Source organism: Arvicola amphibius, chromosome 12 (genome assembly GCF_903992535.2).
Source record: "Arvicola amphibius chromosome 12, mArvAmp1.2, whole genome shotgun sequence".
NCBI classification, from domain to species: Eukaryota; Metazoa; Chordata; class Mammalia; order Rodentia; family Cricetidae; genus Arvicola; species Arvicola amphibius.
Window position 1 is genome coordinate 121,635,138 of NC_052058.2, and position 10,975 is coordinate 121,646,112.

General features: G+C 49.0%; 1 protein-coding gene across 1 annotated transcript; it reads right to left on the bottom strand.

Moving 5' to 3' along the window:
- Positions 1–4,879: 4,879 nt before the first annotated feature.
- Positions 4,880–9,865, bottom strand: Dkkl1 (dickkopf like acrosomal protein 1). The gene is made up of 5 exons (XM_038314144.1): positions 9,741–9,865; positions 9,184–9,349; positions 8,279–8,419; positions 8,103–8,192; positions 4,880–5,188 (listed from the first exon to the last, which is right to left on the bottom strand). The coding sequence occupies exons 1-5, from the start codon at positions 9,821–9,823 to the stop codon at positions 4,880–4,882; spliced, it is 789 nt and encodes a 262-aa protein (XP_038170072.1). The 5' UTR covers positions 9,824–9,865.
- Positions 9,866–10,975: the final 1,110 nt, after the last annotated feature.

Genomic DNA, 10,975 nt, shown 5'->3' on the forward strand with positions numbered 1-10,975 from the left:
TTCGGTTCCTACTTGCTTGCCTCTCTGTCTCTCATGAAATGCAACCACCACTCTGCTTGGCCTGTATTCCACTAACTGCACATTTTCTGGAAACATTATTATTTGACTTTTGGAGCTTCAGCGGGCCTTCTGAATCTGGGTAGACCAGGCTGGCCTTCATAGTGGTGATCCTCCTGCTGTCCAGCCCAAGGGCTTTTAGAGGGCACTGGGGAAGGGAGATTTTCGGGGACATTCATGAACTCAGTAGGCGGAAAAGGGACAAGGGGAGGGGAAAGGATCTCTTCAGGAAGTAGGGAGATCAAGTTTCTGGTGGGTGTTTGAGAGGCCTTGGACATGGGTGGGTCCTCCTATCCTAAGAGGAAGTCTGGGAGGGTTCCTGAACTAGAATTCAAGGGCTGCATTCCTACAGCGCCTTTGGATTTCAGGCGTTCCTGGATTTCAGGGTCCGTGGTGAACTTGTAGAGTATGCAGTAGGCTTTGGATTTCACAGCAAGAGTCTCTGACAAGTTTTGAGAATCTGAAGGGCTATCTCGAAGATCCTAGCTGATGACATGGTATTAGCCCTCAGGAGCAGGATCCAACATTGACTATTTAGTGAGGCCCTGTCTCAAAAACCAAAGCAGAGCTCCTGAGAGGCAGCTCCTTCCAGAAGACCTGGGTTCTGTCCCACCACCCACAAGGCAGCTCACAACCATCTGCAATTTTAGTTCCTGAGGTCCAATAACCTTTTCTGGTCTCCACAGGCACGCACCCGGTGCACATACACATATGCAGGCAACATGCTCATACACATAAAATAAAAATAAATGAGTCTAAACAAAGCAAAACAAAGTCGGGCCGTGGTGGCGCACACCTTTAATCTGAGCACTTGGGAGGCAGAGGCAGGCAGATCTCTGTGAGTTCGAGGCCTGCCTGGTCTACAGAGTGAGTTCCAGAACAGTCAGAACTACACAGAGAAACCGTGTCTCGGGAAACAAACAAGAAACAGACAAACAAGAGCAACTAACTAAAATAAAAAGTTTCCAAGAGGGGTATTTCATACACTTCCGGAGGGGATTTGGTCAGAACTAGGAGCGTTTTTTTTTTTTTTTTTAAAGGAGTTGGCTGGTGATGTTACTGGGGAATCCCGTAATAATTTCGGGAGTGACTGACGTGGCTCCTCTCGGGGAAAGTCGCCACAGGCAGAGCGTACCTGGAGTCGTGCCTCTCGGAACACAGCTGAGGGCCACCGACGACTAATGGCGGTTGCGAACGGCGCGAAAGAGGCGTGTTCGCACGCGCCTTTCCCGCTAGAAATGCAAATGAGAGGGCCTTCCTCAAGCCCCGCCCTTCCAGGGCTCTAGTCTCCACGCAGGCGCACACCGGTCGGCTAGCAGACGCCTTACCGTGAAGCCAGAGCGGGCGCGTGCGTTGACTATCTCGGGAGGACCGCTTGGACCTGAGCGAGCCTTGCTGGCGCTAGACCACCGGCAGATCTCTTCTGTGGCACAGTATCTTCCCCTTCTGCTTGGCGAAATAGCAGGGTAGGGTTTGGACTGAAGGACTTCCTTTTTATCTCTTGTTTCTTGTCAGTCACAGAACGGAGTCCTTTCTGTCTTCTCTTGGGTCCGGCCCGCCCGCTACCGTCACAATGATGCGTTGCCTGGACCAGCTCACTTCCGCTCCATGCTCTCCTTTAATATTAACATGTACCCAATCCGCATTCCTTCAAAATTTATAATTTATTTATTTATTTTTTTATTTATTGAGACATTGCCTAGCTATTTAGTCCAGCTGGTATCGGACTTGGAGCAATCACCGTGCCTCAGCCCATCACGCTGGGCTACTCAAATCTTGAATGGGAATTCAAGAGGAAGGAGGGCCTTTTTTTTTTTTTTTTAAAAAAAAAAAAAACCCCATGGCAGTGAAGAAGGAGCTGGTGACTGGACTGATTCGCAAAGATATTTGGAACAGAAGACTCCAACCGCTCCTCCGTTTTGCCGCTTCAGAAACCACGGCCCTCCTGTCGTACTTTCCTTCGCCTCTGGGTCTGCTTAATCTGTTCAGGGTCCATCAAGTGGTATTTGTAAGCGCCGCTCCAGGCTTCGGGAGCTCTACCCAAAATGGGCACTAACAGAACGACGAGGTGCTTACCATTTTTTTGTTTAGTTGGGCATTGTCAGGGTAGGACTCAGCCACGAGTCTCTATAGAGGCCTGAGTCTCAGTAGTTTGCTCTAAGGCAATACCTGATTCAAAGAAAGACCTCAGAGACCACCAGGCGGCACCCAGGAACAGACCATCCAAAGGAAATTCCTAACATTCCAAGCGTTGTAGATAGGATCACCTGCCAGTGAACACCCATGATTTTTCACCAGGACACTCCTAGACAAATGCCAGCCAATCAGGGGTCCTGAACCTTAGAAGTCTCTCACCCCCACCTCTGCTATTATAAAAACCCTCACCCCAACTGAGCTTGGGCTCTCCAATCCATTACCATGGAGTCCGAGTTCACGAACTTGTGTAAGAATAAAGGTTCTTTGCTTTTACATACAGGACTCGGTTTTGGGGGGACTCTATGTTTTGGGCATAATAGTGCACAGGAGGCAGGGGCAGGAAGACGGAGGAAAGTGAGGTCAGCCTGGTCTACAAAGTCCTAGGTTGGCCCAATTACGTAGTGAGATTATCCAAAAAATAAAGCTGGTGAGTTGATTCAGCGAGTGAAGATATTGCCACCCATCCTGGTGACCTGGGATGAATCCCTAGAACCTACATGGTAGAAGGAGGTCCTCTGAATCCACATAATACTATGTCATGTGTGTACTCTCCTACCCCTTATTTAAAAACACATAAATGCAGTTAATGATAGGAGCTGAACATGTAGCTCAGCTGCCAGTGACTTGGGCAGGGGGTGGAGCAGCACTGGGGAGGCAGAGGCAGGGGGTGGAGCACGGGGGAGGCAGAGGCAGGGGGTGGAGCACGGGGGAGGCAGAGGCAGGGGGTGGAGCAATACTGGGGTGGCAGAGTCAGGTGGATCTCTGAGAGTGGCCTCTGCTTCAGTCTTGCTTTGAGCACTTGCATGACTTTCCTCGCAGTGCATGTGATTTGAGAGTTGTAGGATGAAATAAACCCTTTACTCCCTGAGTTGTTTTTGATCATGGTGTTCGTCATAGCAATAGATAGCAAACAAGGACACTTGGTCTTGAAAAAAAAGGTATGCCAACTGTTTTCAGCACAGGTTGTGGGGCATGGTGGACACTGTTAGCTTTGTCAGTATTTATTAGCACAATTTATTCCTGGGGCTGTAGAGATAGATCAGTGGTCAAGGGCAACGGCTTTGTTCCAGAAGACCTGGGATGGATTCCCAGCACCACATGACAGCTCAGAAGGTCTGTAACTCCACTCTCTGAAGCTCTGATGCCCTTCCTCCCGACTCTAGGCACACGTAGACACACATAGACGCACATGCAGACGAAACAGTGATGCACATAAATTACAAATATTAATCTTTCAGCCAGGTGGTGGCGGTACACACCTTAATCCAAGCACTTGAGAGGCAGAGGTAGGTGGATCTCTCTGAATTTGAGGCCAGCGTCATCTTCAGAGTGAGTTTCAGGATAGCCAGGGTTACACAGAGAAATCTTGTCTTGAAAAACCAAAAATAAGAAAAAATAAAATTTTTAGCAATAAAATTTTAAACAAAATTCATATTTTTTAACAAGAAATATTTTTATGTTTACAAATATTAACCTTTCAATATTTGTTTTTCCTTTTGTAAGATCTCTGGTAATTTTGTAAAATCTAAAAACCATATTTTGGGCCGGGCAGTGGTGGCTTGCGCCTTTAATCCCAGCACCCAGGAGATAGAGGCAGCTGATCTCTATGAGTTTGAGACCAGCCTGGTCTACAAGAGCTAGTTCCAGGACAGCCTCCAAAGCTAAAGAGAAACCCTGTCTCAAAAAAACGAAAACCCAAACCAAAAAAGCTGGTGTGACTTGGTAGGTTGGTTCCTTTAAAAACTTGGGGGCTTGAAAGCGCAGACATGCTGGATCAAAGGCTTCAGTACCAGGTGCACACCATGGTGCCATAGGAGACCAAGTTGCCCAGCCAAGAAAACTGTGGGCTGACTGGTTTGGGTGTCAAGTTGACACAAGCTATAGTCATCATCAGGAAGGAGCCTCAGCTGAGGAAATGCCTACTTGAGATAGATCCAGCAATAAGGCATTTTCTCATTTTGTGTTCAATGAGGGACGGGAGGGAGGCGAGGGGGGTCCAACCCATCATTGGTGGTGCTGGGCTGTTGGTCCTGGGTTCTAGGAGAAGGTGGGCTAAAGGCCAAGAGGTGGTGCATGCCTTTAATCCCAGCATTTAGGAGGCAAGAGGCAGGTGGATCTCTGAGTTAGAGGCCAGTCTGGCCTACAGAGTGAGTTCTAGGATAGCCAGGCCTGTTTCACAGGGAAACAAACAAAAAACAACAGCAAACCAACAACAACAACAACAACAAAAGAAAAGAAAGAAAAGAAAGAGGTGGGTTGAGCAAGCTCTGGGTAGCAAGCCAGTAAGCAGCTCCCCTCCATCAGCTCCCACCTCCAGGATCCTGCCCTGTTTGAGTTTCTATTCTGACTTCCTTTAGTGATGGACAGCAATGCTGAAGTGTACGCAAAACAAACCCTTCCCCCCCACAACTTGCTCTTTGGTCCTGGTGTTTTGTCGCAGCAGCAGTAGAAACCCTGACCTAGACGGCCAGTGTTCTGAATGGGACACAGGCAAGAGCTGCCCAGCCACAGGCAGAGCTCAATGTGTTGGAACAGATATCAAAGGGAGATAATGCTAGATTGAAGAAAACACTTTATTTCCATATGGTGCTGGGGTAGGTAAGGACTATGCAGGGACGTGGATCCCCTACTGCTGCTGGGACGGCCTGAGGATGTAGAGAAAGTGTGTCTTTCGCACAGGCAGCTTGGCGTGTTGGGGGACCCGGACCTCTTCCTCGAGGTTATCCTCATGTGCACCTCCACGGAGCCCGTCCCTGATGGCCTGCAAGCGATGTCGCTTTTCTATGAGCCAGCGGCTCCCATCCTGGACATCTGGCTGGGTCCTCCGCCTTGGCATCTTCATGATCCAGAAAGCCACCCGCCGGGGCTCTGGGTGAAAGCTATCTATGGCCTTCTGCACAGGCACCAGGGTGTCTCTCTCCTCCACTTTGGGCACCTAGGAATGAGGCACAGGGACATGCTGGTCAAATGCCACACAGCACATCCAAGAAGCTGGGCCACCTCAACCTACACTTCAGCTCACTGGATGCTTTTTGGTTAAAAAGCCCTTTTTGGGAAGATAGTTCTGTTTTCTGTCTGGCCAGCTGCATTCTTTGTGGAGTATATTTGGTTTTATTATTTACTTATTTTTTGAAAGATTTATTTATTTTTATTTGCATTAGTGTTTTGCCTTTGTGTATGTCTGTGTAAGGACACCAGATTCCCTGGAACTGAAGTTACAGTTGTGAACTGCCATGTGGGTGCTGGGACTTAAACCAGGGAGCTTCACAGGCACGCCCCCGAGGCAGTGGTAAGCTAACAGGCGCCTGTTTTGTCAGACTTTGTGAAATGCATGCTCAGTATCATTGCTGTTACCTAAAGAATTGCAAATTGCATCTGGTGGAAGCCTTGTGGGGAGGAAACTCCTTTTTTCCAAGACTAGAGAGACATGAGGAGGAAATGGGTTGGGGCTGATTTGTTCACTCTCAGACCCTTTTCAGCCAGTTTTCCCTTGCTGTTCTGAACCCTGAGGGGTGCTGAGGCTGGACCTCAGAGGCCCCCGTAATACGGTGTTCCTGAATGTTAAGCACGTGTGGCACTTGCATGCAGCAGCAGTGCTCTGCGGAGAATGCGAGCTGGGCTCCCAGCACCCATGGAGGCACCTCGAAGCTCATCACACTCACCTGATGCCCTCTCTGGCCTGCCATTTTTTTTTAAAAAAGAAAGGATTTTTTGGGGCTGGAGAGATGGCTCAGTGGTTAAGAGCATTGCCTGCTCTTCCAAAGGTCCTGAGTTCAATTCCCAGAAACCATATGGTGGCTCACAACCATCTGTCATGAGGTCTGGTGCCCTCTTCTGGCCTTCAGGCATACACGCAGAAAGAATATTGTATACATAATAAATAAATAAGTATTAAAAAAAAGAAAGGATTTTTCTGTGTAACAGTCCTAGCTATCCTGGAACTTGCTCTTGTAGACCAGGCTGGCCTTGGACTCAGTGAACTCAAGAGATCCACCTGCTTCTGCCTCCTGAGTGCTGGGCTTAAAGACGGTGCTGGCATATATATAATTTTTTTATGTACATTGGTGTGAGGGTGTTAGGTTCCTTGGAACTGAATTTACAGTTGTGAGCTGCCATGTGGATCCTCTGAAAAACAGCCAGTGTTCTTAACCAAATGTATTAGCTGGGTGTTGGTGGCACACTCCTTTGATCCCAGCACTCAGGAGGCAGAAGCAGCAGGGAAATTTCTGTGAGTTCAAGACTAGCCTGGTCTACAGAATGAGTTCCAGGCCAGCCAGGGTTACATAGAAAAAAAAACCAAAACCAAAACCAAACCCAGAACAAACAAAAAGAAAGCATTAAGTTTAGGAACCCCAACATTTGGGAGGTGGAGGCATAAATATTGGGTCACCCTAAATAAAACACCTTAAATTATGCCAGGCATGGTGGCACATGGTCTTTAAACCCAGCATCTAGGAGGCAGAGGTAGCTGGATCTCAGAGTTGAAGGGCAGCTTGCAATACAAAGCAAGTGCCAGGACAGCCAGGGTTATGACATAGAGAGATCCTGTCTCAAAAAAACCAAAACTGAAAACCAAACCAAAATAAAATAAAACACAAAAACAAACATGGCATGTCACCATTCCTGGCTGTCTATACCAAATTCCTCTTTTGAAATCACCCTAACTTCAGTTGGGCTTAATGGTACAAATTGAGGGCTAGCCTAGGCTACAGAGTGAGTGAAGTGTTTGTGCCCATCTCTGAGTTCAGTCTCCAGCATTCACAGAGGAGCCAGGGGCAGCACATGCTGGTAATGGCCACACTTGGTTGGGGGGCAGAGGCTGGAGGATCCCTGGGGTTTGCTGGCCAGTCAGCTTCACTGGATGAATGAGTTTTAGATTTGTGAGAAACTCTGTCCCCCTAAAATAAGATAGAGGCCCGTTGTGGTGTCCCAGCACTCAGGCAAAAGCAGGTGGGGGCAATCCCAGTGAGTTCAAGGCCAGCCAGCTACATAATGAGAACTTATCTCAAAAAAAAAAAAATAAAAATAAAAACCTATAAATAGGTGGAGAGTGATTGAGGAAGACACTCAACCCCTACTTGGGCATCCCCTGTGTGGGCACAGACAGACACACAAATCCCAAACTAAACCAAAATAAACAAAAAATCTCTGAGATGTGCCCTGTACTTCTGCAATTGCTGGACTTTTCAAAGACTGAAGTTTACAAAGCTGTTGGAGATGCTAAACCCTCTGAGAAGACCAAAACACTTTCTGAAGTTTACAAGTAGACTTTTTGAGTTTGTTTTGAGACAGGGTCCTGATATGTAGTCCAGGCTGGCCTCCAACTCACAGAGATCCTCTTGCCTTTGGCCTGAAATCGTGGCAATCCTTCTGTCTCAGCCTTCCAAGCACTGGGATCACCTATGTTTACAACCACACCTATTGACCTGCCCTTCTGACACAGTCACACTGAGCCCCAGAAATTAGGAGGATATTCCATGTACAGAGTGCACACTGGCTAATTTTAAATACCAACTTGCCACAGCCTAGAATCACCGGGGAAGAGACCCTGAATGGGGAATGAACTTGACATCAAGGTTGCTAATTGATGCGGGAAGACCAAGCCCCTTGTGGGCAGTACTATTCCTTAGGTCCTGAACCACCTAAGACAGGCAAAGCAAGCAAAGATGTGTTTTTTTCTCTATTTACCCTTGACAGTAGGAATGAATGATGTCATGAGTTCCCCTAAGTGATGGGTTGTGAACCAGACAAACCCATTCCTTCCCCACTCTGCTTTTAGCTAACATAGTTTATGACAGCAACAGAAAGGGGACTAATTCCTGGGTTCCTGGGGCAAGGGAGGTCCTTACCTTCCAGTCGCCTTCTGTGCTCCCCTCTGGCTCGATGGAGGCCACCACCTTCTCAGAGACGACCACCTCCCCTGTCCTGTTGTCAGTCATCTGTGAGGGTGACACAGGAGAATCAGAACACAACTGCTTTCCTCTCTCACATCAGGAAAGCGGCACCATGGTTGGTAGAGAGGCACCTTGTCTATCTGCAGGTGGCTGGAGAGGGTATGGTTCCCCATTCTGTGCTCCTGGTTCTCTTCCTGATGGAAGTTCTTGGGAAGGTCCCGGAAGTCCATGGGGGAGGAGAAGAAGTTGTCCAGGTCTCGCAGCAGATCATCCTAGGGCCAGAGAAAAGCAGTGTGTACGCCTGCTGCACATCCGGGGTGTCCCTTTCCCCCTGGTCCGTCTGTCCTTCTGTCCCAGTGCCTTGCTGTCTGGCTACCACCACCCCTCTGTTCTTCACCTCTTACCCCATACATAAGCAAGCTTGGCACCCCTGGCTGGGGGGCTCTACCTCTCAGCCACTGCAGCCCCAGCCCTCTTCTAGGTCTGACTGACCTGGAACTCAGTATGCAGATGAGGCTGGCTTCAAATTCACAGACAGTGTCCTGACGTTATCTCCCAAGTGCATGGGTAATTTTTTGAAACAGAGTTTGATTTAAGTTGCCTAGGTTGACCTTGAATCTTTTCTTTTTCTTCACACATTGGGATTTCACCTGAGCCAAGGACCTGCTACCTGGGATGATGGGCTTCCCTGCCCTGGCCAGGCCCAGTCTCTCTTCCTATTTTTGTGCTGCCTGTTCCTCATCACCTGTCTGTTCAACCTTATAATCCTGCTTTTCCTTGAGATAAAGTCTCACGTATCCCAGGCTGGTCTCAAATTTTCAGTGTAGGAGAAGGTGGTTTTGGACTCTTGTTCCTTCTGCCTCCACCTCCTGAATGCTGGTATAACCGGTGCTGGGTAATCAAGCCCAGGCTGCATGCATGCTAGACAATCATTCTGCCATCTGAGACACGATTCCAGACCTCTGTGTTCCGCTGACTCCTTTTCTTATCTCCTGCCTGGCCCATCTCTCTGTCCCTCAAGCCTTGCATTACTCACTTTTAGAAACAGTCGGCTGAAGCTTTGGAGAAGACTCTGAAGGCCCAGAAACCCGGAGGAGCTCTCCTGAGCGTCGGCATCATGGATCGGGACAGCAAAGGAGGACACGAAGGCTGAGGGGAGCAGCAGCAGCAGGACCCCCAGTCGACACATTGCGGGTGGTGGGCTGTGACAAGGGCAGTTTCAGATACCACCATCACGCCTCTGTGGCCCCTTCCCAGGCCCGGCTCTCTGGGAAGCTCCCGCCTGCCCACCTGCCCAGCGTCTCTCGGCTCTAGTTTGCACTCTCCATTTCAGGCACAGTTCCTACGGGGTCGGCCACACCCAGACCTGGTTCCTCACCTTTGCCTACATCCGCTCCTTCTCCTGGACCACAGCTCGGCCACCCGGCTCCGGACACCGCCGGACCGGGACAGTTAATATCCAGTTTTGGTCTCGAGCCTAGGCAGATTACTGAAGGGTTCGTTGGGGGCCACTGCTCCTCGAGACTGGCCACGCCCCAATTATCTGACCACGCCCACCCCACGATCACAGTAGTATCACCGTCAAATCCATACCTCTGTTGTTCATTAATCACATCTCTCTTCCCTCCTCTCTCTTTCTGGGTTTTCGAGACAGGGTTTCTCTGTGAAACGGTCATGGCTATCCTGGAACTCTCTTTGTTGACAGGCTGGCCTTGAACTCACAGAGATCCACCTGCATACCTTCCTAAACTCTCTCTGATCTCTAAAAGACACGCCTGTTACATCCCTTAAGGCACAGCCTATTTGTCTCTCTGCCCCCGCCCCCGCTGATAACCTCGAGGATGAGCCAGACCTTCCTTCCGCGGTCATGCCCCTGCATACATACAGAGTCACGCCTCCACTCTTCATTACTTTCCTTAAGTAGACCACTAGATCCTCTCCTGATCACGGCCCTGTTCTATAACCACGCTCCCACCAGATGATCTTACCCTCTATTATATGACCTGGCCTGGCCTCTGCGCCCCATCGGGTATTGGCCACGCCCCCGTCGCAGGGCCACTCCCTAATCACTGACCTCAGGCCTTGGAACCCTTAGTCCTGCCCACTGTTCTCTGCCTCCCCCTCCCGACTTTCCAATGGGAGTTAACCAACAATCAGGGGTGGTCGCGCCCCTTTAAGTTAGAGCACTGCTTCTGTATCCCAGAACTCCCCGGACCTCTGTTCACCCCATATTTGGGTCTAAAATCATTAATTTTATTTATCAGAGTGTTAGCACATAGGAATGCCATGGTGCATATGTGGAGGTCAGAGGGCAACTTTGAAGAGTTGATTCTGGCCTGCCACCATGTAGGTCCTCAGGTGAACTCAGGTTTGACTGTAAATGCCTTTATTGCTAAAGGGATTTGATTTGCCCTCATTCCTTGACTACCTCTGAGCCCTACCGTAGATGTCTTCTCATTTTCCAGCTGATTTCATGTAAAAAATCCAACTATTAAAAAAAAAAAAACCTAATTACAGTCCTCTGTTATATTTTCCAAGAAAACCCCAAATTCCCGGACCCACAGAGCCCATATGCCAGCCACGCTTGGCTGTGAGTTTGGAGACAGCCAGCCCATCTTCTTCCATTTTTTTTCTCATTTCTTGCCTTTTAAATGTAGAAATAGGGTCTTATGCATCTTGGACTGGCCTTAAACTGTGCAGTGGAACATGGCCTTGGATCTGTGTGTGCAGCATAAGCAGGTGCGGAGGTCAGGTAGCAACTTGCAGGTCGCTGTTCTTCCCACCATCAAGTCGACAAGGGTGGCGGTAGCCTTTTCCTTGAGTCATCT